The sequence below is a fragment of the Protomyctophum parallelum genome, assembly GCF_964188405.1.
Source record: "Protomyctophum parallelum genome assembly, chromosome: 11".
NCBI lineage: Eukaryota > Metazoa > Chordata > Actinopteri > Myctophiformes > Myctophidae > Protomyctophum > Protomyctophum parallelum.
In genome coordinates this window covers 24,437,948-24,465,734 of record NC_139707.1, presented here as the reverse complement: position 1 = coordinate 24,465,734, position 27,787 = coordinate 24,437,948, and the positions used below count along the sequence as shown (strand labels likewise).

The 27,787-nt window shown below is 43.2% G+C and overlaps 1 protein-coding gene across 1 annotated transcript in view; it reads right to left on the bottom strand.

Annotated features, from left to right (window-relative positions):
• LOC310866935 (partitioning defective 3 homolog B-like) overlaps positions 1 to 27,787 on the bottom strand; it is a gene marked incomplete at its 3' end in the record, with an annotated part of 224,820 nt that overhangs the window by 89,734 nt on the left and 107,299 nt on the right. Inside the window, exons 9-13 of the mRNA XM_083776730.1 lie at positions 27,709 to 27,787; positions 22,664 to 22,922; positions 20,360 to 20,471; positions 18,607 to 18,746; positions 17,998 to 18,126 (exon numbers count right to left, since the gene is read on the bottom strand). The exon at positions 27,709 to 27,787 is cut by the window's right edge and continues 47 nt beyond it. Coding sequence (XP_083632856.1) covers positions 17,998 to 18,126; positions 18,607 to 18,746; positions 20,360 to 20,471; positions 22,664 to 22,922; positions 27,709 to 27,787 — 719 coding nt within the window. The remainder of the gene's footprint in view (positions 1 to 17,997; positions 18,127 to 18,606; positions 18,747 to 20,359; positions 20,472 to 22,663; positions 22,923 to 27,708) is intronic.

Below are 27,787 nucleotides of genomic sequence, written 5' to 3'. Positions count from 1 at the left end.
GGCAGTGTCAGTCTTCCATGTATTTATGTGGTAAAGGATGTGGTGGCTTGTGGTGGACCTTTTGTCAGAATTCTATTTATGCCACCGACATACGAAATGGGTCGACACATAACACATAACGAACTAGCCCTAATGACCACTGCAGGTCTGTGTCTCTCAGAGTGTACCACAATGGATCCATACACTGCATTTGTACGCTACACTCCCAGAGTTATGTAGGTCCATGGACACATTTATGTCACTTGTACATGTTGAAAGTGTGAGAACTACTGAAGGTACCTGCATAATCGGCCTCAGGTCTTAATGGGTGAAGGACTGATCATGCCATCGACAGTATTCCACAGTAGCCTATCCCATATTGTTGCTCTATTTAGTTATATTATGTCTTTGTGCTACCATCAAAAGACACAAACTGGGCACGGTGCATTGTATTTTTTGCACCGCATACTGTTGCATTTTTCTCAGGCTGTGTGATGATGGGTGTCAGGAAACGGCAAAGGCAGTAAAGAAAAAAAAAAGAAAAGAGCGAGCATTGTGTGAAATACTATTAAAGTGAAAGCAAGAAAGAAACGAGGGAATATGACAGATCGGGAGGAGAGATGGCGTGCAAGCCCGACAGAGAAAGAGCATCTTTATTTGAGGCAGTAGTTTGGTTTTTTCGAGGCGCTCGCCAACTCAGCAGGTGTATGCGTGTTGATGTGTGCAGGAAAAAGAAGTGAGAAAAATGTCTTTATATGCATATGGGTGTGTGTGTGCGCCGAATAATGTGTGTGTGTGTGTGTGTGTGATGCATATATTCTACATCCTGCCAGCACAGCAGGTGTACATACTGTACGCATGCCGGTGTGTGTGTGTGTGTGTGTGTGTGTGTGTGTGTGTGTGTGTGTGTGTGTGCGCGTGCGTGCGTGTGTGTGCATTAGATGCTTATGTGTGCAGAAAAGGGAGGCTGACTTTCTGTGGGTGTGTGTGTAGAGGTGGTGTAATGTCTTTGTTCTACAATGGGCACAGACATTAGCAGACAGCACCAGATGGCAGGCTAAAATGAGAGAGGGGGGGGAGACAAGATAGACGAGAGACCCTCCATCATTTCCTCGTTGTCATCCCTCTCCTGTTCCCTGTACGTAAACACACACATTAAGCTGGCATAACATCCGTACTCTGGCGGTCCGAAACCTTGTATGTCTCGTGAAATGGAGCGAAGGTTTCGGGAAACATCGAGAATAGCCGATCTACAAGCTCACAACCTGTCACACCGCCCAACGTTAGGAGCTTGCCATTTTCACTACTTTTGCTTGACACTCTTGTGCAACGAAGTGAGGCAAGTGACGAAAAAACATATGGAGATGGAAGGTTTCTGCCCGACCTGTGGCGATATACTCTCAGTGTCTCTCACTTCGGGGACAAAACTGTAAAGTTCTAGTCACTTAGCTGTTTAAACACCACATGGACATAACTTTCCCTAATGTAGTTTGCCAACTCAAAATATGTTTCAATTAGTATTTTTAATTTATTGATATTGTAATTTTGCTGCAGGCTGTTTATATTTCATTGTTTAACCGGTAGACCATCAACAACAATCAGTGTTTGACGGTTGCAGGGGGAGTGCTTGATGCTACTGTAGGACAACAAGCACTCTGTTTCAGGTTGCTGTGTCACTTAGCTTTTAACCACTTGTGTGCGCTCCTGTTCAGAAAGTTGCTTGCTTCCACAAAAACAATTTGTTTCTCACAATTACATATTTACACGTGTTATTGCTATAGTTTTTGGCTGTGTACGACAAGGTGGTTTAAAGACAGAATCAGCACCTCAGTGGAGCAGTAAGGTGGTTCAGAGACAGACTCATCACCTCAGTGGAGCAGTAAGGTGGTTCAGAGACAGACTCATCACCTCAGTGGAGCAGTAAGGTGGTTCAGAGACAGACTCATCACCTCAGTGGAGCAGTAAGGTGGTTCAGAGACAGACTCATCACCTCGGTGGAGCAGTAAGGTGGTTCAGAGACAGACTCATCACCTCGGTGGAGCAGTAAGGTGGTTCAGAGACAGACTCATCACCTCGGTGGAGCAGTAAGGTGGTTCAGAGACAGACTCATCACCTCAGTGGAGCAGTAAGGTGGTTCAGAGACAGACTCATCACCTCAGTGGAGCAGTAAGGTGGTTCAAAGACAGAATCAGCACCTCAGTGGAGCAGTAAGGTGGTTCAGAGACAGACTCATCACCTCAGTGGAGCAGTAAGGTGGTTCAGAGACAGACTCATCACCTCAGTGGAGCAGTAAGGTGGTTCAGAGACAGACTCATCACCTCGGTGGAGCAGTAAGGTGGTTCAGAGACAGACTCATCACCTCGGTGGAGCAGTAAGGTGGTTCAGAGACAGACTCATCACCTCAGTGGAGCAGTAAGGTGGTTCAGAGACAGACTCATCACCTCAGTGGAGCAGTAAGGTGGTTCAGAGACAGAATCAGCACCTCAGTGGAGCAGTAAGGTGGTTCAGAGACAGACTCATCACCTCAGTGGAGCAGTAAGGTGGTTCAGAGACAGACTCATCACCTCAGTGGAGCAGTAAGGTGGTTCAGAGACAGACTCATCACCTCGGTGGAGCAGTAAGGTGGTTCAGAGACAGACTCATCACCTCGGTGGAGCAGTAAGGTGGTTCAGAGACAGACTCATCACCTCAGTGGAGCAGTAAGGTGGTTCAAAAGCCAGCATCGTAAGAAGCACATCAAAGGCTTTTATTGAGGAAGTTGTACAGGTGGACAGGAAGTGTCTGGAAAACACATTAGCCTGGCCACTGCCAGGTTTCTGGCAAGTGTTTATATGTGTTACTCACTCAGGACTGGCAAGCTTCTATAAACGTGCATGTGTGTGTGTGCGCGCATGTGTGTGCGTGTGTCTGAGAGAGCGTATATACTACTGCAGTAAAGTCAGCCGGTAACATACCCTCCATGACCAAGGATGCACTACCAGTGATATACTGATCTGTTTGGAAATTGGACTACATTCTCCCCATTTCCTGTGTCATTCTTCAGTTCTCTCCTCTTTACTTTCACACAGTGTACAGTATGTAACATTCCTCGTCTGTCTAGCTTGTACCCTTAACCCTTAACTCCTCAACTTCTCTGCGTGTCCAAAATAATCGCCCGCCTCTAGTTATGAATTACCAAGGCGCGTCAGTCGCTCCACGTCCGAAAAGTCCTTTAAGGAGCAGAAAGAAAGAGGATGCATTAAGGAGGCGAGGGAAGGGAGGGAGTGGTGAGAGAGAGAGAGAGAGAGAGAGAGAGAGAGAGAGAGAGAGAGAGAGCCCAAGCTCTGAAAACAACCACTCCCAGCCCCACACATGGAAGAACCACACCCTATGAGCACAACATGCATAATGAGTTCATCAACATGCTCAGTGAGCTTTATACAAACTGGTTCCAGTCCAAAACTACTAGTGGAATATAATTCCAAAATGGATTACAAACCTTATAGACTCAGTGAACACTGATTGCAAAATTGTCTACGACCTAGCACCCACTGGACACAAAACGAGGTAGAGACTGAGCTACACCTAGCCATCTGACCACTGTACCAAGACATCAGAGAGACATACTGTCCACTGTACCAAGACATCAAAAACATGCACAGATTACAATCACCCAAGGAGAGTTTGAAAACCACCAAATGTTTATAACAAGTTTAAAACATTGAAATACTGTTGTCAACTTTCAAAAGTATAAAGCGTCTACTATATGGATGTATAACTATCTCTGACAGAAAATGCACATTATTGTTATAGTTTCACAAGATAGTATTACTCAAAGTGTTAATGTAACACAGCTCTGTTTACACGTTTATTTTATTGTTTTATCCTGATTGTTTTGTTCCACTTTTGCTTTGGCAATGTAAACGTATGTTTTCTCATGCCAATAAAGCTCCTTTGAATTGAAATTGAGAGAGAGCGAGAGAGACAGACAGAGACAGAGCCAGAGAGAGACAGAGAGAGAGAGAGAGAGGGAGAGAGGGGGGGGGGGAGATGCTTCAGGAAGTGAGAGAGGAGAACAAGCAGAGATAAGGATGGTGGCTAAAGGTTCATTAAACCAATCATTTCTTACGTACGGCTATCTACCTTAATGTGTATGCAATGCATGCACATCATGTCCACACTCTATCTACCTTAATGTGTATGCAATGCATGCACATCATGTCCATGCTCCCACTCACAAACATCACATTCACATGGGGGCGGGAAAATAAATAAATAAAACCCGTTGATAACCTCAACAACATAACACCAAAACGTTAAAGTCAGAGCCGGAGAGGCCGAGGCTGCAGTTGCTCGGTGACTGCAGTGCTAAACTAGCAACAATAATGTACATGTAGGTGGTGCTTTTTTTTATTTTTAACTTGAATATAATGAAACATTAACCTCTGGTCATCCATTATTAAGTCAAATCAACTTCTGAAAAGCAGCTACCGAGGTGTGCATTAATTACCAGCAGTGTTGATCTGGTGTACCATCTCTACAGCAGTGGTGGAAGAAGTACTCAATAGTTTTACTTAAGTAAAAGTATCAATACTGCAACATACGGTAGAAATTCTCTGTTACAAGTAAAAGTCCGGAATTCAAAACCTTAGGTCGCCCAGCGGTATTGCAGCTGTTCGTACTCCAGACAGACAGACACGGCCAGTCATTGGAGCGGTTACGCTCAAAAATGAGTGAGGTGACTGCACTGTGAGCACGAACAACATCCCATTCTGTCACTGTTGAATACACCTCATCAGATGTGGTTTAATTAGACAGAGGTCAAGGACCCCTTAGCTGAGAGAGAGATGAAGCAGGGTCCCCCACTACATATTGTATACAAGTGTGTTGCAGATTCAACTTTTTTATAAATGTCATAGATAGCTTCGTATACTTGTTTGATATCAGTGCTGGATTGATTGTATTTTCAGATATTTAATTATTTCTCTACCACATACGTATAAATACGAACCCCCCGGCTGTGGGACGTTATTTGCCAAGTACTTATATAGCCTACTAGAATTTCGCGGCCGCTCATCCCAGAGTTACGTTGCCGCGCACTATGGGAAGAAGGAAATTGCGGGAGTTGACTCCACATGTAGTAACGGATGGGTTATTATTATGTGTCCTTATTAGTGTAGTGTAGTGTAGTGTAGTCAACACGTTATGGCTCATACACACTGCCCGGTATTTGCTCCGATTATGCTGTATTTTTGCATCTGCCGCTTGAGATGACCTGAGATGACTTGATTGATTGACATAAAAAAGGGCCTGTCAGCTCAAACACACAATGCAATAGTTGTTGTTGCGTACAATCATCAGTAGAAAAGTCAAATCCCAAAAATAAAAACCCTACCATTTCCATTTCCCCCCCTCTATTTCCCATTCCATGTGCGTTTGTCTTATAGTTTCTCTGGCCTCTGTACTACTGCCACCTACCATCCATTCATTGTATTACACAGTGGGTGAAAAAAACACACCCCTTAAGACTAAACCCGACCCATCAGAGGTGTGGCTTCCAGAGGTACCTTTTACATGACATTTTGTGTGTGTGTGTGTGTGTGTGTGTGTGTGTGTGTGTTTCGATGTGCAGGGCGTTGCTGAAAATGAGCACCTGTGCTCAGCTACTTCCCTGGGTAAATAAAGAAAAAAAAAAGAAAAAAAAAGAAAAGGTACCTTTCAAAACCTATAGAAGTCAGCCTGGTACAGACGAAGGGGACACCACTGTATGTAGCCTCAATTACATTTTGTAACTATTTTCTGCAATGGGATGATAGTTTTATTTGGTCTAGCTGGTCGTTTTGAAAGTAAAGTTTGAAGTTAAAAAAAAGTGTGGGCAGCCCTGGTATAGATGAATATATATATATATATATATATATATATATATATATATATATATATATATATTCATTCATTCCGTGGGTAAATCCCTGTAGGCTACCCACATATTGGTAGCCTATAGTGATCCGTGTAATCGTAATATTCAGGAACAAACAAACTACTGACAAAGTACAATGTTGATGTAACTAAGAGATTCGCTGAGTGAGTTATAGTTTAAATACAGAGATTTAGAAGGAATAAGCAAAATCGTGAGGCTACAATTCCTCTCCTTCGTCTTCCTTGTTTCTCTTCTCCTGCGGGAGATCAGGATCAGATTCTGACTTCTGAGAGCTAGTGTGGGCCTATTAGAAGACAGGGCAGTGTTGCCAGGTTCGCGAATTGTAAGCGAGTCGTAGTGTGTGTTGAATGGCATTTGAATGGCATTTGTGGGCTTGTGAATGAATTTTCTCACATGTAATTTGTGCTCACTTGCATAGACCTGGCGAATTTAGCGTGGTGAAAGGGCAACAGTGTTCCGGGGGTGTAGGATAATGTTTGTAGTAAACAAATGCATTGCCGCCGTGAGTGTGGACGGGAGGCATCTTTGGTGGCACTGCAATGATCCTTTTTTGGCGGGTGGTGTCGAGTGTTGGCGTTGGGTGCGATAGGAGGAGATAGGTCCCGAACACTGCGAAGGTAAGTGTGTGACGTCACCCCCTCGTATACTCCATCTAAGTGGTTGAGCGGCGCCCCAGAGATGCTTTTAACATTGATCTGGTTGCTATGCAACGCCTCCTTCACCACCAGCTATGGGACGTTACAACTCCTCTCCATTTACCTCGGTTCAAAGCAGGATTTTCAAACCTCCATAAGTCAGAATCTAGGAGCGCTGTCCTTGGTGGTCTTCAGCCATCCAAAGTTCGGATGTCATTTGTGACTTTGTCTCGCATCGCTCCCGACATGTAAACATTTCTGCCAACAGGTAAACAGTGTGCACTAATGATAGCAAATGGTTGCAGTGAGTGTGTGCATGGGGCTACAGCGGGGATGGAAATTATCCTCTTAAAGTGGACGCAGGCGGTGGCACAGGTTAACTACATTTATGCTAACAGCTAGCATCAAAAAAAGAGTTAGCATCTCACGAGACGTTGTGAGCTTGTACATCTGCTATTTTTGGCTAACGTTCTCTTCAGTATAGGGACGCTGGTGTTAAAGTGGTTAATGATTTGGCAGCCCCCCTGCAGTAACTCTTGAGGAACCCCTGTTGAAGATAGTGTTGATTTTGACATCAAATCTTAATTTTCATAGTTTTAGTCTTTTGAATACATTTCCTTTACATTTTAGTCAACTGAAATGTTTTAGTGTTAGTCTAGTTTTAGTAGACTAAATATCACAAGACTTTAAATCTACAGTTGATTTAGTCCACTAAAATGTATTTTGGTAGGCCTTGGTCATAATGACTGGTTTTAGAGTTGCATGCTGAAAATAGCAGATCTACAAGCTCACAATGTGTTGTGCTTAGACGTGCTGTTAGCTTGTAAATCCAAGCATAAAATGACAAAATTGTCAATAATTATATTTAACTCAGTTTTTATTCAGTTTTCCTCTGTGAAAAAAGGTATTTGACGGATATTTTTCATTATATTTTTTGTCGATGAAATCAACACTAGTTGAAGAAATCTGGTCTGGTGTTGTCACTTACTGTACACTGTAGCATCTCTCCTCAGCTTACCATCAGACCCTTCACCTAGTGTTTAGTCTACAGGTTGTTGTCACGTACTGTATAGTGTATAGTACTGTAGCATCTCTCCTCAGCTTACCATCAGACCCTTCACCTAGTGTTTAGTCTACAGGTCGTCTGCACTGGAAAAGCCTCCATCTCGCACATGAGGATGAACTGCTTAAAGCCATAACAACTGTCAGGAAAAAAATCAGTTCCACACCCATGTCTGAGGAGAGAATGTGTAAATCATGACAAAGGAAATAGACCGAAAATAAATAAACCGAGGGCTTTTTTTCTTTGCTTTTCACAAGTATGTAAGACTTGTAAGTGCTTCCATCAGCCCTGAGGCTTTTTATGGAGAGAGAGAGAGAGAGAGAGAGAGAGAGAGAGAGAGAGAGAGAGAGAGGGGGTTCTCCGTATTGCTGCACTGGAACAGAGCTTCATAAATATAAAGTAAACGTTATATTTACAAAGAAATTATTTTTTTCAGACCATTTTTGAAGGCAATTACTGCACTACTAGCCAAGATGCTGCACATAATGTACAGTATGGTCCGTTTATTGTAGAGTGAAAAATGACAAGAGCTTGTGTATGCGAAAAACTCAAATAAGCCCCTTTCACTTAAAGGTATATATTCGTTTTTGGCTGTGGGACCCAGCCTTTCGTCCAATCAGGATAGAGAGTCAAAAACGAAACCTAAGGTTTTTTGACCCCCCAGGGGTTAACTGGGGACAGGGAGGAACTCCTTATATGGCCAGCACACTCTATAGTAGGGAGGATTATCACAACAAAACAAAAGAATAAGTGATATTTGATTTAAGTGAAATCACTGAATATACCTTTAAATAACAACGGTAATAAAGACTTGGTTGAGCCGTTCTCCAGAAACATACATTCTGTATCTCAACAAAGCCCAATTAGGGCTACTGTTACTAGGCTACACCTTTGTGCATTTTGTTTTGCTTACTGTACCTTAAAAATGGGTGGGGGAAAAAAACAACAGAGTGTGACTTTGTATGTTTTCAAAGACATAATTATTCCCTACCAGTGTTGGGGAAGTTACTTTTAAAAAGTAAGGAATTATAGTTATCGTTACTTATCTAAAGAAGTAATTTGTTACTTTACTTTACATTAAATTATTAAAGTAACTACTTTACTTTACTTTACTTTAAAAAATAATAATATAAAAAACGATTTAAAAGAAGGTTTTTTGTGATTAATTAATCTCAATTAATCGCATATCAATAGGCCTATTTGACCTGATCATCAGTGAGTTTTTTTTCCGAATGGATTTGGATACGAGTGAATCAATGAATAGTGACTACATAAGCATAGGCAATTTAAAAAGTAGTAATAATAATAGTGATATTATTATTTATATAATGCTTCTCTGAGTACTTAAAGACGCTTTTCAAGGGGAACATGAGAAAACAAATAAAAACTAAGACTATGGAATAAAATAAATGAAAGTGGAATGAGATAGCTGGGGAAAGAAATATTCTAGAGGTGTGTTTGGTGGCTGGCATGTCTTGTGAGTTTTGGGAAGTGCATAGTTTTGACAGGTCTGCCTGCTGTGGACAGTGAAACCCTGACCATTAAACACGGGCAGACGCAACGATACAGTCTAACTATCATTAATTGTGAAGCCAGCAACATGTTGATGCAAACAGACGTGTACAGTAGCTGCTCGGCCTGCTCCAAATGATATTCCCATTCGTCTGTGTCTGCCCGTGTAAACGCAGCATCGAGTGTGAGGGTTGGGGAATGGATGGAAAGTACCAGTGTTATTAAGGAGGACTCCTTGGCTTCTAACGATATGGACCAGAGTTAAACTAATGTTAGCTCCCATGCTAACTAGTTGCTACTTGCTACTGTAATGGAATCTGCGGACATATGCTCAAAAGACAAAAACACAATAATGAATAATGAGGCAACACAAGAATTCTGGGTTATAGAGTATAGAGATTTTACTCGAGCAAGGAGACAAGACTTACATGAACCCTCATGTATGAAAACCCAGTCTGACTCCCAGAGTGACAACAAACGACAGCCTTTATAGCCCTCTCTTACACAGACAACCCCCAACATACAGCCTTACAAGGCATTCACCACATGGGACAGTGACGTCATAAAGCAACAGCCCACAGCACGTAACATGGAGTATTATTACAATGTTTATCTATAAATTTCCACGACATTACCCTCGTCAGAAACAACACCACCATCCAGATCGGGTGGAAGCTGCCACCCACTGATATCACTTTGCTTGTGCCCGTGGATGGGAAATGAGATTTAAAAGGCTATAGAAGCAAGGATGAAAGCACAGATGTGCAATAAAGTTGTGTTGTGACTCGTATTTGCGTGTGTGTATTCCGTCTGACGACGAGTGGTTTATGCTGCTGCTAGTGCGTTGTCGTTGCTGGCTGCTGAGTGCTGATGCATATTTAAGAGCGTCATAAGCATGCGCCCGTCCTGCGCTGGGAGTAGCAGATCTACAAGTTATCTACCGGTCGCAATGCACAGCGCTTTGGGCTTGTACATCTGTGTTTTTCCCGCAGTTAGTTGAGAGGCAGAGCACAAATGAAACTGTCAACACAGAGAGCGCTCTCTAGTCTCTGCACTGCAATCAGCAGCACAGAGACGCCTGTATGATACTCACGGAGCTGCGAGACTTTTCACTGATCACATAAGTTGACATAACGCCATAACGCGGGTAACGCTCGCACAATAACTATAAGGCTGTTATGGAATGGGGAAATGTAAAGCGTTAGGTTACAAGTTACTGCAAATAGTAGTTACGTTATGTAACGTAACGCGATGTAAGGCGTTAGTCACAACACTGTTCCCTACTGATATATTGTTTATAGGCTGCATTGTGAACGTTGGAGAAGTAAAAAGGAAGGGAATCATTTCAATACACTAATGGAATGCAGGATGCATTAGGTCTGCGATTAAATTGAACACTATTGTCCATTGGAAACTGTGATTGTTTTAATAAGACGTCACGCGGGTATTCGGCACTTTGAAGTAGCTCTGAGCACACAACACGGAGGATACGCAAACGGAATGTATTGTTAACGATACACGCATGTGAGCACATGCACACAACCATCCATTAAACACGCTTAGAAGGTGGCAGGGAACGGATGTACGTTATGTGGTTACAAAAACCGTGTACACACACGCACTGGCAGAAGCGCGCGCGCATGCATGCACGCACGCACGCACGCGCACGCACACACACAGTTTTAAAATAGCACATGCAACAGTCCTAAATGGCCTATCGAACAAATGGAGAACTTAAACGATTCTAAAAGACCAATGGGTGGTATTTTCAGTGTTTGTGTGAGCGTACATGTGAATGTCTGAGAACAATACAAGACAAAGACCACCCCCTTTCCTGAAATGGGTGGGTTGGCTATAACAGATATCGGGCCCTTCATGTGCAAAGGGTAAAGAGACAGCCTAAACAGAGGCTGCGATTGGCATGGAACAGAAAACGTCACACTAGCAACAACAATGACACATACAGTACTGTACAATTCCCAGACGCCTACTACACAGACAGGCACGTGGGAGGGTGTAGAAAGCCACGGCGGCCGGATTGTTTTCACCGTAATGCGTGCGGAAAAACACACATGGTGTGTGTGTGTTACGCTCCCTACCGAACAGGGACCTCTACCAATCTGTAGACCCCGCACCCCTTCTCTGCGGAAGATTCAAACCCCTAGTCAGGGGTAGGTAACCATTATTATCAAAAGAGACATATTTGGCCCAAAAATGGATTGAAATTCTGTCTGGAGCCGCAAAATATGTGTTAATTGCTTTAATTATTTGTGCTTTTTCTGGTCTTTCAATATATATATTTTTTTTATTGTTTGCCAATTTCTCAATGCAGATCAAGTATACCAGTAAGCCAGCAGAGGAGGTGGTGAAAACAAACGTCTCAAATGTCATCATTACATTCTTTATTGTCCTAATTTTTATGTGGTGTATACTATAGGGAAACTAGGCGATACTTTATTTCTACAGTAGGAGAATGTAAGAATAAGTGTATGCCTACTACAATAATAAATTATGCCTACTACAATAAAACTATTATTCCTTTAGCTACTAAGAGGTGGGCTCTAAAGCAGCAGGTTTTTATAGATGGGGCTGAACATTTTGACAATAAAGTACCACCCTAGGAGAACAACCCCCCACCCCCCCACACACACAAACAGTACACAGAATTATTATACCTTTTTTTCCTCACAGCAGCTTGCAGCCTGAGGCATTGATTAGACGTGTCTTTGACACAGCGTGGCACATTGTTTCCGTGTGCTAGGAAGCAAAGTACAAAGCCACGGGAAAGCAGCAGAAACAATCCCTCAGTGTTCATTTATCCATTTGTTAACTCAGAGAGAGTAGAAAACGGAACCAAATGGACCCGTGCGGGTCCATTTGGTTCCGTTTCTACTCTCTCAGAGTTAAATTAGCTACGTAAGTGCTAAAGACGTATACAGACATCTTATCAAATAAAACTGTAGGAGGCCTAGGATGTCTCCAGACGTTTTACATTGATTAATGTAGGCCACGACCCTAAGCTACATCTGGCTAGCTCTGGAATGCTATGTATAAGATCCATGACTCAAAAATCTAAATGGCCATGCCCATTTACTCTTTGTCTGTTTACCTTTTTCAGATTATATCTCGGATTCTACTCACAGATTCGATCCGATAGATTTCACGTTGGTGGCTTAAGTTTCGGTTCACGGACCTGGGGTAATGTTTTGCCTCAAGCAAATCCACTCAGAATGGAAGGCACGGCAGAGGCTACAATAATTAATATATAATTAATTAATTAATAGCTTGCTGTATAAGTGTTAGCACGCTTCATTTTACAGTGTAAAACAGTGAGAAATGGGACGGCTCCCCTCTATAGGACGCCCCGTTCGACTGTGGCACGTTCCATCCACCTCACTGTAAACAATACCATATTGCCCACTTAAACCACAGCGAGCGGTAAGTAGCTGTGTTTATGTGCTCAGATGTGGTGCTTTATTGCCTCTCCTTTGGTTCTGGCGTTCTCGCCGACCATCTTCAAAGTCACGTCTCTCTCTCTCTCTCTTCAAGTCAGCTCAGCGGGTAAAAGTAGTTAGGTGTGTGCCGCAGCCTTGGGAGGGCTAAAAGTAGGAAGGTGTGTCACAGTCTTTGGAGGGGTCGCGGGGGTCACACAGAAGTGAGGACACGCAGGAAACAGGAAGAGAACAGGAAGTGCAGCACACACGACCCCGGACCCTCATAAAAGCAAAGACACACACACACCCATACCCTGACAACATGGATAGCTATCATGGAACACACATGCACAAACAGACAATGGATATTACATGCATACGTTCACACACACTTCCCCATACTTCAACGACATGAACTACAATTAGAGTTAATGTGCGCGCACGAGCGAGCGAGCACACACACACGATGACAATGGCTGTTAAATACAAGCACACGCACGCATACATAGCTCTATTTCCTGCCCAGAAAAACAGCTTCCTATGGGACTCGGGGCCACGTGTGTGTCTGTGTGTGTCTTCCTGACAGCCGTTCAGCAAACAGCAGGGTGATAAGAGGATAAGAGCAGGAAGAGAAATAGAGATAGAGAGATAGAGAGAAAGACAGAGAGAGAGAGAGGCAGAGAGAGAGAGAGAGAGAGAGAGAGAGAGAGAGAGAGAGAGAGAGAGAGAGAGAGAGACAGACAGACACAGAGACAGAGACAGAGACAGAGACAGAGACAGAGACAGAGACAGAGACAGAGACAGAGACAGAGACAGAAACAGAGACAGAGAAAGGAGCAATCTAAATAGAAACATCATCAGCCAGGAAAAGGAGATGAAAAGAGATAAAGAGTCCTGGAAGGAGAAGAGAAGAGAGAGATCTGTGGCCGACCGGAATGAACCATGGCAACGTCAAGGTTACACTGTAAACATCCTGAGTGTTAACTTAACACAAACCTAAGGCCTAAAAAAAAACAACTTTGGTTTCCGATTGGCTGTCATTTTTGGGCTGAGTAGGTAGGGAATTTATTTTATTTTATTTTTTTATTTTATTTTTCGTGGGAAAGTTGGGTAGCAAGGAATTTATTTTATTTTATTTATTTTTTTCATGGGAAGGATGGGTAGAGAGGATTTTTTTTAAACTTTTTTTTTTCCTACGGCAATGATGGATAGGCTTCTTTTTTAATAACTTCAATATTTGCCTGAAATACCATATTTTAAATAATGAATGGTTCAAGTACACATAACACTACGTCTACATGCCTACAGCTAAACATTTGAAAACTTTGAATAGAATGTCCACACACTGGTTGAATACTTAATATGCATGTTTCATGATAAATTATTTTTATGTGATGTATTCCCATGCTTTTTGTTCTTGCTTAATGTAAATCGCTCTGGATTAAGAGCGTCTGATAAATGCCTAAATTGTAAATTGTACTGTCTTACAGTAACTAGAAGGCTCTGACAGTAATGAAATGCACAGTCACGTCAAACTGCTGCCCCTCCTCCTGCCTGCAACTCAGTTCATTTGAACTGTGGAATCATGGCAGGTCTAAGACTACATTTGCAAGCCCCCTATTTTATTTAGTTGCGCCTGTGTTTTGGGGTGGCATGAATCTTTCATGCTTGTAAACATTGTGAAATCACGTGTACTTCATTTATTGGCCATCCAGTTTTAGGTAACGGTGGTGTCAGCAACAACCCACCTAACGTAAAACAACCTCTGCTTTCCAGCTCATGTTTTGACATAAAAAGTTAGAACGTGTTGCTGGCATCAACATAGCTATAGTGCTAGTTATTAAAAGACAAAAACATAGCTAACGTTAGCCCCATATATGATATGTGCCCTCTCCTCTCCCTACGCCCATTCATGTTTTGACATAAAAAGTTAGAACGTGTTGCTGGCATCAACATAGCTATAGTGCTAGTTATTAAAAGACAAAAGCATAGCTAACGTTAGCCCCATATGTGCCCTCTCCTCTCCCTACGCTCATTCTGTAGCTCCGAGCACATATATGGGGCTAAGCTAACGTTAGCTAACGTTCTGACGGGGTAGAAGCATGAGCCGAATGGGTTTCCTCCTCCTCGCATCTCAGGGCTATAGATACCGAAAGTCAAACATGCCCAGCACGCACCCAGCCTGGGCGCCTAGAGGCTCCAGGGTGGGGGGGGGAGAGTATGTCGGCTGAGATGATAGTCCATTTATCCGCTCGGTCGTGTCTCCCTTCTGCGGACTTAAACCGACACCGGCACGGTTTCACCTCCTTAATTATGTCTTCAAATGTTTTTGTACTCAATCGTATGATCTGTGGCGGTGCTTTGCACGGGCAGTGGACAGTCACAGACACCGTGCACAGGTCCATGCTGTATGTTGTCACTGTTGTGTTGTGCGTCTCCTCGCGATGACGCATTCCAAAACATTTGCGCACGTGATATTTTAGACGAAAGAAAACTTTATTTTGACTTCGCGCGTCCCAATGGTCTCATCAAAGATAATTTTAATTTTAATAAAGACCTTTTGGGTCTTACTCGGTCGCATTCTGAGCTTCTTTTTTTTTTTTTTTTTTTTTCCACCAAATGCCAATAAAATAATATGAGTCGCGCATATTTAATAGAGTCGGTCGGCAACCGGAAACCAAAGTTTTTTTTTATTAGGCCTAACCATATTGTATCCATTTGTAACTGCCCAATGGATACAATGTGTGTTTTAAACTTTGTCTAAGGGCTGTGGCAAGTAAAAACTACATATTTTCAACTGCGAAAAGCATTGACACGACCACAACAAAGCATAAATTAGCCGTTAATGTTCTGAGACAACCTTGAAGAAAGGAAGGCCTCTCAATACTTCCTTCTTTTGTCCTCGTCTGTTTATGTGTGTGTGTGTGTGTTGTGTGTGTGTGTGTGTGTGTGTGTGTGTGTGTGTGTGTGTGTGTGTGCGTGTGCGTGTGCGTGCAGGAAACACATCAAAGTTCCAGAGAAGAGTCATTGGCATCACTGCAGTCAAAAAGGAAGAAGAATTTAAGAGGCACCCGGGTGGACATAAGTCAGAAATTCAGAATGTTAACTTTATTAAAATGCGGAGAATGCAGAGTGCTTGTGGAGACTTCACTGAAAAGCCAAAATCAGATCATGCAAAGGAAGTGTCTATCTGTTAAGGGCCCTACACACCAAGCTGTCTTGTCCTGACATCAACTGGAGTTCAGATCAGTGACGTGAGGTGACGTCTCATGTTTAACGACATTAACTGTAGCGTCCATATTTGGGGCGCTTTGATTCCATTCATTAGCCCTCATTGGTTGGGGGCCAGATATTTATGTGAAATCACTTGGAGTGTTGGATTAGATTAGACTGAAAACCTGAAATCAGTCTGACATCCATGGCATGTAACTGAGTGACTACCATTGCCTTAAAACAGCTTACGGTAAGGTTCATAGTGTACTTTGACAATCATGCACCACAAAGAGAGAACATATAACCAGAGAGGAACAAAGAACTCAGGAAAGAAGTTTTATTAGCAGAAGTGATGAATAAATAGGTTGATAAATTGTTGTGCATAACAGTGATTGTAGGATATATTGATACCAGGCTTGAACATGCAAAGCCCCATGAAAGAAGAAACAAGGAAAATTGCAAGAGTAGATTAGAAAAGTGTTTATTGATGAAAATAGCATCAGTTAGAAGCAAGGTAGCAGGAAAGATGATTGTTGTAAATCTGTATTTGGAAACATGAGAAATGAAGGTTTACGGTCGGCTCATTTAATTCATTCCAAAGAGAGTTGTGCCAAGATGGATCGTGGTTGGCCGATTAGCATATAAACGAGGTGGGAAACGGCGGGCCAATAATGTGTCATCTTAAGCATTTTACAGAAAGGGCAACCGTGATTGGTTGCCGAGTGCAGTGTCTATAAAAACGGAGGCTTCCTATAAGCTGCTGAGGCGTGCATCTTCCAGGCAAGCCTGTTGGTTGGACCAAGATGTCAGAAGTTAGAGGAGTTAGGGGAAAGCAAAGGCGATAGAGAGAGAGAAACAGAGACAGACAGACAGAGAGAGAGAGAGAGAGCTTAATGTAAAATTCTCAATGTTCAATTATCCATTTGTAACTCTAAGAGTGAACAAATGTAACTTAAATAAACACTCAGGATGTTACTGTGTACAGAGTGCATGTATTGACTGTCTGTGTACCACATTGGAAGAGTATACTTAACAGTTAAATGGTCATAAGGGGCAGGCAGCAAACACTAAACCAGAAAAGGTTGGGTTACCACTGAACTGAACTGACCCAGAGGAGGATGGGTTACCACTGAACTGACCTGACCCAGAGGAGGTTGAGTTACCACTGAACTGACCTGACCCAGAGGAGGATGGGTTACCACTGAACTGACCTGACCCAGAGGAGGTTGAGTTACCACTGAACTGAACTGACCCAGAGGAGGATGGGTTACCACTGAACTGAACTGACCCAGAGGAGGATGGGTTACCACTGAACTGACCTGACCCAGAGGAGGTTGGGTTACCACTGAACTGACCTGACCCAGAGGAGGTTGAGTTACCACTGAACTGACCTAACCCAGAGGAGGTTGAGTTACCACTGAACTGACCCAGAGGAGGATGGGTTACCACTGAACTGACCTGACCCAGAGGAGGTTGGGTTACCACTGAACTGAACTGACCCAGAGGAGGTTGAGTTGCTCCTGAACTGACCTGACCCAGAGGAGGTTGGGTTACCACTGAACTGACCTGACCCAGAGGAGGTTGGGTTACCACTGAACTGACCCAGAGGAGGATTGGTTACCACTGAACTGACCCAGAGGAGGATGGGTTACCACTGAACTGACCTGACCCAGAGGAGGTTGGGTTAACACTAAACTGACCCAGAGGAGGTTGAGTTACCCCTGAGCTGAACTGACCCAGAGGAGGATGGGTTACCACTGAACTGACCCAGAGGAGGTTGGGTTACCACTGAACTGACCCAGAGGAGGTTGAGTTACCACTAAACTGAACTGACCCAGAGGAGGTTGGGTTACCACTGAACTGACCCAGAGGAGGTTGAGTTACCACTAAACTGAACTGACCCAGAGGAGGTTGGGTTACCACTGAACTGACCTAGAGGAGGTTGAGTTACCACTGAACTGACCCAGAGGAGGTTGAGTTACAACTGAACTGACCCAGAGGAGGTTGGGTTACCACTGAACTGACACAGAGGAGGTTGGGTTACCACTGAACTGACCCAGAGGAGGTTGAGTTACCACTGAACTGACCCAGAGGAGGTTGAGTTGCCACTGAACTGACCCAGAGGAGGTTGAGTTACCACTAAACTGAACTGACCAAGAGGAGGATGGGTTACCACTGAACTGACCCAGAGGAGGTTGGGTTACCACTGAACTAGCGCCAGGTAACTGTGAGCGTGCTTCTTACCATTTCCCGGGGCAGGAACATGTCTTCCTGTCTCAGGACCACCAGACACACACTCTCTCCCTGGCGGGTGCTGCGCAGCATGCACACCAGCTCCTCCTGACCCACACCAGCAATGTCCACACCGTTCACCTACACACGTGTGTGCACAAACACACACGCACAGAATAACATTAATTTAGGCATTTAGTAGACGCTCTTAATCCAGAACGATTTACAGTAAGCAAGAATGCATAGTAATATTCATCAAGAATCATAAGCAAGCTAAGAATGAACATCCGTCTAACAGTAGAATATTTTCTGTACAATTAAACTATAAGTGTACACTATAGAATGCTATGTCTACATAACATGGTATCTAAATGACATATTTTAGCCTTTGTGCATACGCCTGCAAGGTCGTCGAGGCCACGCACACACTCTCTCACACACACACACACACACACACACACACACACACACACACACGCCACAATCATCAATTTAACAACCTGCAAAGGGAAATTTTTCCCCCTGCAAAGGGAAAAGGAGTATTTGCTGGGTGCCGGGGGACAGACAAATAAAACTTCATTCTACATTAAATTCCATCAGAGGTCGTCTTGAGTCTTTTACCTCTAGTATGCGATCTCCAGACTGCAGGCGTCCATCTTTCACAGCTGCCCCACGAGGAAGGATGTTCTTCACCAGAATGGGACCAGGACCGTGGACTGAAGAATCTCTGGTCACTACAGTAAAACCAAGGCCCTCTGAACCTGCACACACACACACACACACACACACACACACACACACACACACACACACACACACACACACACACACACACACACACACAGTAAAGAAGAGAGAAATCATTTCACTCACTGGTGTACAAGTGCTGACATTTTGCTTGAGTTGTGTTTGACACGCTAAAGCCTTCAATTCTGCTATCCGAGCTGCTATCCAGAGCACGCACACACACACCATGTCCAAGTGGCATCCCAGACTCGAAAAGTTCATCTTTGAAAGCAAAAATCTGCTATCCAGTGCACACACACACACAGTGTGTGTGTGTGTGTGTGTGTGTGTGTGTGTGTGCGTGCGTGCGTCCGTGTCTGTCTGCGTAGTGCACATGGGATCGTTAACCCTTCTGCAATGGCTCAGTCTACTCTGTGTGCAGGTGTGATGGTTTTACAAATGGGTTCAGGTGCAGGGCAACCGGGAGGAGGAGGAGAGTCAAAATGAAAGGAACGCAGGGTATAACCTAGTAAAAGAGGAGTGAACGTTCTGGAAAAGAGCTTCAATGGAGATTAAAATGCTCCGCAAAACTGCACACACACACACACACACACACTTCTGGTTGTGTTTTATGGTCTTCATTTAGTCTGGTCTCTTTAGCAGAGCAAAGTCAGCAGTTTGGGCCCAGTATGAATTCATATCAGCAGAAATGAGCAGATCAATAAAGACTTAATAGAGCCTGAAGAGAGCGAATCAGAAAGATGGAGGAGGGAGAGGGGGAGGGAGAGAGAGAGAGAGAGAGAGAGAGAGAGAGAGAGAGAGAGAGAGAGAGAGAGAGAGAGAGAGAGAGAGAGAGAGAGGGAGGGAGGGAGGGAGGGGGAGAGAGAGAGAGAGAGAGAGAGAGAGAGAGAGAGAGAGAGAGAGAGAGAGAGAGAGAGAGAGAGAGAGAGAGAGAGAGAATGGAGCAAGACAGCTATAAAGAAAGGCTGGGGGAGAAGCAAGAGGAATGGAAAGATAAAGAGGGTCCATGAGATAGATCTGGAAAATGACCACAGGGAATGAGGAGAACGGAGAAAATAAATATAAGTGATGTATAGAAGGGATGACCCCACTCAATATCGGCTGAACTTCAGGAACTGCGTTTGCGAGCACTTGATCCGAGTACAGCTCCACGCGTCTGGGTGCGAGTCGGTGCTGACCGTGCGAGATGTCGACACCACAGTCCCAGATCAGCATCATCGTAAAGTGATTAGAATCAAATGCTTTTTTTGGCAGGGTGCACAACCGAGGCACCACAAAACCATGCCAAGGCAAAGGGGGTTCTACCTTCTGTTTAGAAGTTAACACAGGCCTGACTACGTGGATTAAAGTCTTGCCACTTCACCTTTTCTTTGGGTAGGGCTTTTTGACTTTCTCAAAAACAACCAAACCTGGATGGATTTGTTAGTTTATTTCGCTATCCTGTGGCTATGTATTCCTAGTGACTAATTGATGTTGCACGTCGTAAATAAACAGCTCACAACACGTCACACAGCGTGACCCATTTTGATCTTGTAGATCTGCTATTTTCGGTGAATTCTAGATCTTGGGGAATTTTGGTCGGGTCCGCACAGTTGAGCAATGATAAGACGTGTTCATCGTCCAGTACCTTTCTTCAGGTCGACCCTCAGTCTCCTCCCTCCCTTCTTGTTGGCCACCAGGTTGGAGAGGACGGGGCTTTTCTTCAGCAGAGGGCTCTCACTCCTCCCCTTGGGGCTCTGCTGCGGGGTGACAAAGAGGTGTCAGTGGTGGAAACGTCCCTTATTACTTAAAAAAAAATACTGCAATATAGAAACACACTGTTACAAGTAAAAGCACAGAAATCAAAATGCATTTGCGTAAAAGTACAAAAGTATTGGCATCAGAATGTACTTAAAGTACCAAATGTAAAATTACTCATACAGAATGTCCCATTTCAAGTTTTCAAATGTATATAAATCTTTTGAAAATAGCACATCTACGAGCTTGTAGATCAGCAATTTTCAAATGGCATTTCCTGAGAAACAGGGAGAGACAGTTGGATAAGGTTTGGCTGCCCCTTGTCCATTACCTGAGTAGAAACAATTAATAGACAGGATACCATTGATATGGTTGACTGTACGCCATTTTCTTTTTAGATGTTTTCCATGAGCTTTCTATCATCTTATTCTATAGTATGCGGTGTCACTGAGCAGTACGGGTGGGAGGGTTGAGGGATTTCTTTCTCTATTTTGTCTTTGTATTTTTTCTTTCATTTTTTGTTTTCTATAAAAGAAAAATGTATTTCATATCATAATGTTTGTGTAACAATTTATAATCTGTTCAATGAAAACCTATTTGACAAAAAAGCAATTTTCAAATGGCTGAAGTGGTTAATGTATGTTTTGTAATAATAATCAACATCTACAAAGTAACTGGTAACTAAAGTTTTCAAATCATTGTAGTGGACTAAAAGTACAATATGTGCGTCTGATATGTAGTGGAGTAGAAGTAAAAGTACTGTTTTAGTTTGTTTTTTTAATATATTCCAGAAAGTACCGGTATATACAATTTTTACTCAAGTACAGTACTCGAGTACTTGTAAATTACTTTTCACCACTGGACAAAGTAACAGGTCAGGTCAGGTTAGGTTGTTCACAGCAGTGGAAACTAAAAGAAAACTAAACGGAAAGCAGCAAAGAGTGTGCCATTATCGCTTGAATTTATCACCGTGGAAGGTTTGTTTTCACCTCAATACTAAATACAAAAAATACAAATAAGGGATCCTGACAAGAAATAAAGCTCATTCAGGGTCCTGACCCTAGGTTTATGAAGCATCAATCACGTACCTAAAACTGTATCTTTCCACAGATTCAGAGCAGGGGATAAACAGTGGGCACACGTCAAACTGTCAGCCATATTAGATTCAGCAGCTCGCATCATAGCTTGTTGCTAAGTAACTGTGCCAGCCGATCTCTTGAACGTCGGGCATGTCACCATGGTGATGCTTAGATTTGTGACCAAAGACGTCTTAGTTCCAGCGAGCGGTGTTGATTTTGACAGCACATTTTGATTTTTTTGTATTTTGACTAAAAGTTAATTTAGTTTGTCACATTTTAGTCACCTGAAATGTTTTAGTGTTAGTCTAGTTTTAGTCGACTAATATGCAATTTGGCAGGCTTTGATGGTGTCGTGATCTACAAGCTATAGATCTGCTATTTTCAGAGTGTGGGGAGTATTCCGTCTCTCACTGTTACAGGGTTTCTTACTTTTACTGTATAACATTTATAAAAAAAAATATGACATTTTGGCTCTTTATGACATTTTTGTCACCGGAAGTTCAGGTGGCAAAAATATGCTTCCTTCTTAGCATAGTGAGAGCGCTCTTTGGAACAAATGCATTCTTATAAGACTGTTAATAAGGGCCTTTCTCAGCCACACCCTTCTCCCATTGTTTATATTATGTTTAGTTTCCAAGATGGCCGCAGCACCAGGAGGGGGTGGGGCGAAGGTTAGCGGGCGAGGTCGACATAAGCCCTTACTGGGCTGCATTCAACACCTGCCTTGTGTCTTACACCTGACTTGTTTCTGAACACAGCTTTGATGGATGTGTTCTGCCCCCCTCCCCCCATCAAACAAAATGTTTGGTCAAACCATATGGGCTTCCTGGAGCGGCCATTAAACACAGACACAAGACAAACGCAAGACAGGTGTCTTGAATTTGTGAATGCAGCCCAATAAGGGCATATGTCGACCCCACCCGCTCACCTCCGCCCCACCCCCTCCTGGTGCTGCGGCCATCTTGGAAACTAAACACAACATAAACAATGGGAGAAGGGTGGGTCAGAGAAATGCCTTTATTGCCTTGTCTATTTGACAGCGAATTTAGTCAACATATTCATAGTGTATATGCTGAACTTTTGAGCTAGCGGGCCTGATAGAAGCAACAACTCACACTGACAGCAGCCTCCAGGGTGGCAGTGTCCTCAGCCAACCGCATGGCTGGATTCTCCGAGGGTTTGAAGGCAGGTTTGGCTTTAACAGGTGGAGGTGGTTCTTTGGTCTTGGTGATTCGTGGACTGCTCTCAGGGGCGGGGTTACTGATGAAGAGCTGACCAATCAGGCTCCTCTCGTATCGCTCCCTGTTGGTGGCGGGAACTACTTCCAAGCGGACGACTGGGGAGCGCATTGCTTGACGGAACAGTTCCTGGGCCCTGAGAGAGAGAGAGAGAGAGAGAGAGAGAGAGAGAGAGAGAGAGAGAGAGAGACAGAGAGAGAGAGAGACAGAGAGAGAGAGAGAGAGAGAGAGAGAGAGAGAGAGAGAGAGAGAGAGAGAGAGACAGACAGAGACAGAATAGAGTTAATAGGTTTTAGAGAGAGTTTTGTTTAAAATATATTAAATGTTGCTCTTCCGGTACATTAAAGTAATCTAGCAAATGGTACTGAACTTCAATTCTAATGACTATTTATTATAATTCATATTAGTTCTATTTACAGTTAATTTCATTGTTCAAATAGTACTTTTCCCTGGTATAGAAATTAACAGGCTAATTACTGAATAATGTATAATTTGGGGGGGCAGAAACAAATAACCAAACAAAAGCAGTATGAATCTCACTTTAAATGTTGAATCTTTAGAATTGTTTTTAACACAGATATTCTCTTCATGGGGGTCCCTGGCACAAAACATCTCAGATGGGGCCGGGAGTCCGTGGCCTAACTTATATATATCTGGGGGTTCTTGGCACTAAAATGTTTGAGAACTAACGATTTAGAAGGCATTTGTAGAATCTCAGGTCTCAGGTTAAAGCACTCTGCATAACTGAATACTTTCTACTTGTTACACTTTAAGTACATTTTTATACACATACCTTTGTACTTTAACTCAAGTCAATTTTGAATTGCGTACTTTACTACTTTTACTTGTATTTCTACATTGCAGTATTGATACATTTACTTCAGTAAAACATGTGAGTATGTTTTCCACCACTGGTCCTCAGCTATCTCCCTGGCTGCTCCACACAGCCGTTCCTGTGGGATTTATTTTTTCATTCCCCGGGGACTATTCTTACTACGTGTAAACTTGAAGGTTGTTCAAGTTTCTCTTTATGCGCTGCCCCGGGATTCGAACTCGGATCTCCTCGCGTGGAAAGCCAACATCCTCTCAAACGCTAGACTAAAGGGAATTCCCTGTAGGTCAGGGGGAGATACAGTATGAGGCTGTTTAGTTCATCAGGCAGAGGCTCTGGGCCACGAATGCTACATTCAGCCACAAAGAATTATCAGAATGTGATTACACTTGAATTTATTGTACAGCACTTTATTGTACAGACTTTTCTTGTTTGTGTGCTTTACAAATAAACAGATTTGATGAAAGTATAGGGATGTGAGGGTATTGGATTCATGTTCTAATTATACTGTACTGTTCAGTAATTAAGAAATGTATGGTTTTATTAATGTTGATTAATTTAACCAATATGCACTGTTAGAAACGGATAGGAACAATGTCCTCGTTTCTGTTCATTTATTTATTAAATTAAATAAATCTCATTAGCTGACGTTATACTACATTGATTAATGTTCTAATTATACTGTGTTGACAAAAAAATATATTATTGTTTAAACTATTCCACTACATTCATGTTGATTTACTTGAGCCAGATGTGAAGTAAAAACAGTGCTGTTATGAACTGATATGATCTATGTCCTTGTTGACAATATTGTTAACGTTAATGTATTTATTAAGTGTTGATCAAAGGCTATTTTCCCGTTTGCCTTATTAAAAAAATAAGACAACAAAGAGGCACAGCACCCAACCTTGCCTTGATATATCTGCCCTCGGTTGAATATTCTCAGGCAATGACAAAATGACAGAGCGACTAATCTATATAATACATAGTTTAAATGAGGCTACTTGCTCATGTACAGTACAATTACATTAGTAAAGGAACCACATGCCTTCTGCCCAATCATCCTTCACATAATAATGTACACACAATAATTGTAACGTAATAAATATGAAGTCAAATTAGATTTTAACTGTTCATTATCTCCGTGACTGATCGGGCATAGCAGGGAACGACGGGTTCGATCGGTCCAATTATTGCTGAAAGAATGCCTTCGATGCTGGATTTTATTACGGATAATTCTGTATTTCCAGCAGGGCGGGGCGGTACAGCACACCGAAAACGAGCGCTCCCTTACCTCCCACCTCGTACGGATATGACGTTGGTGTCCCCGACACCTGTTAGCTTCAGTAAGATCTAGGATCTCTAGAAGAGGGATGACTCCCCGGAGTCACCTCCGTCAGATTCTTTCCCTCCGGTGCTAAGTGAGTTAGAAGGGACTGCCGTGTCAGTGGCGATCAACGCGCGCCATCACTCACCTCCGCTAACCAACAGAGAAAATCCGGTTTCCCTTAAATTAAGATTGGATTAGGCCTCCTTTTGTTTCCTTTCTCTTGCGTGATTATTTGATAAATCACAATTATGATATTCTCGTAACCCGAGACTTGAGTTGAGGAAGGTATATATATATGCATCAGGAATGCTTTGAAAACAGTTCTGTGTGGAGGTAATGAGTCCACTGACAAAATAACAGACTCCTCCACTCCCGCCTCATTATTCAACCCGGTAATCAAGGGAGGAAATCGGGTTTGTTAAAACGTCTATTGCATTACGGGCCTATTGTTTTCCCTGCATTCCTGTTATATCTATTACGAATACCATATTCTGGTAAGCAGAGACTCAATTAGGCTGTAGCACTTGTAGGTGGATACCGTGGGTGTTTGAGTTCCGCGCCAGTGTGCAGTGTGACTGAACACAACCCGGAGCACAGTTGGACGACCCTTGTTGCGTGTGCAAAGGTGACCTGCGGAGGATTTATTTTAGTTTTTTTTATTAATTTATTTATCTCAATGTTTACATGTGCAATGCACTGTTAGCTTGCAGATAGGATATTTTCACAACGCGACACCATAATATATATATATGACAAAATATGAACGAGGGCTTGATAGTTAAAGATGATTATGTTTTAGACGGGTTTTTTCGAACCAGGGACGTTTCAAGTATACAACGGATGGTTTATGCTAGCCTGGCTAATAAGCCAGACTCATATCACACTGTCGCATGGTATATTGTTTGCCAATGGCAGATTGGCGTCTGGCTTAATGGCCAGGCTAGGTTGATGTAGCCCCAGAACATCCTTTCTGACTAAGCCTTATTATTCTTCAACCTCAGGGCTTACATTATGACTCACGTCTCACTGAGACCAAATCTCATAAAGACACAATTGAGCAGTCTTGGCGCCACACTGACACACTTTTGTAGATTGAAAAATGATTGAAAACAAAAGAAAAATAAATCTGAGGTTTTAATATACTTTATCAAGTTTTCCATTGATTTTTGTGTTCCCCCAGATGACCCGCTAATGTACACTTTAATGGACAGCCGTGGCTCTAATTCTCTTAATAAGTGAAGAATAATCTAATCCCGACTAATGGTCCACTGAAGTACAGTATCACATCCAGCCCATAATGTTGTAATGAAGTGCTAATTGTCAGCGTTCATCCTGCGTGTGCTCCTTTTGGACTCATTATTACAGTGGAACAGGTCAATATGGAGGAGAAAGTCCACTGGTGTTTACTGTCCATCATGCACAATACATGCATGCGTGCGTGCTTGTCTGTGGACATGGCGGGCGTAAGGATTAGTCTACTTACAGCAACCTACTGACACATGTCCTGGACCAAACTATCTCTGTATATCTGCCATGTGTGGCAGGTATGTGTGTGTGCGGCTGCGCGTGCGTGCGTGCGTGCACGTGTGCAATGTGCGTGCATGTTCTTTAACTTTCCCAAGCCCTGAACCCCAAGGGCAGTGTGTTCCGAATCAATATTGTAATTGTGACCAGCTCAGCCGCGCTCAATGTTCTGTATAGTACGTGCGTGTGTGTCCAACCTGTCTTTTGGACAATAGGGTGCGCGCCTCTCTGCTACTAATCCATTTACCTATACAGTGGGGGATAACCCACCTCACATACAGCATAATCCTATTAACGGCAGTCACAGCTGGACCGCGGCTATTGTGCGGTACACGTATTGACATTGTAATGTACTATAATCATTATGACATTCACAGACATGCGCTAATCCCACGAACGGCTGGCGATACCTTTGGCCAGCGTAATCCAACGGCGATGGCTTTACCAGATGTTTCTAAAAATGGCCCCGGCCCAGTTGGGATCGGGGTGAGGGGGTTTTCATCCACACACCACCCACTCCGTAATGTCATTGTAATGTACCTCGGCTCATTTTACCGCGTACGCGGCGGCAGGGCCAATTGAGCGAGACCCAGCGAGGCACGATACGACCTGCATTGTGTGACTCGCCGAAGAAAATAAATAAATAAAAGGCATCCCCACACATACGGACACAAATATGTCCTTTGATGAGACGAGATGAGTCGCCCCGGAACGCATAATAGGTGGCTCAAACACACACACACACACACACACACACACACACACACACACAGAGCTGCTCTCCAAACATCTGTTAACTGTCCGTTCCGCTTTTGCCTGTGATGTCAGTACAATGCTGAAGATAAGCCTGTCTGACAATGAACAGAGAGTGAAATGGACAGAGGGGAGGGGGGGAGAGAGAGAGAGAGAGAGAGAGAGAGAGAGAGAGAAATAGAGAAAGAGAGAAAGAAAGAGAGAGAGGTTGTGCTGGACTTCAAAGGGGTTTCAGTGCAGGCATGTGCCCACACACTGTCGGACCTGACCGACCTAGGATTTTTTACTTTGTCGGGTGAAAACCTCAAATGTCCATTTCTTTTTAATAATAAATAAATGTTGCTTTTTGGGATTCAAATTCGAAAGTAGCGGTTGGACGAGATCGAAGCGGGTCGCTTTGCGGTGCGTTTTTGAGTTTGTGTAGATTTACTACTCTTGATGCTTTGGCTTGTATGCTCAGTGCTCAGTACAAGTCCCACTCACTGGCTGAAGGTCTTGTCCATGAGGTCGGTGTGGTTGATCTTCACGATGCACTCCTCCTCCTGGAACAAGCCCTCCTTCT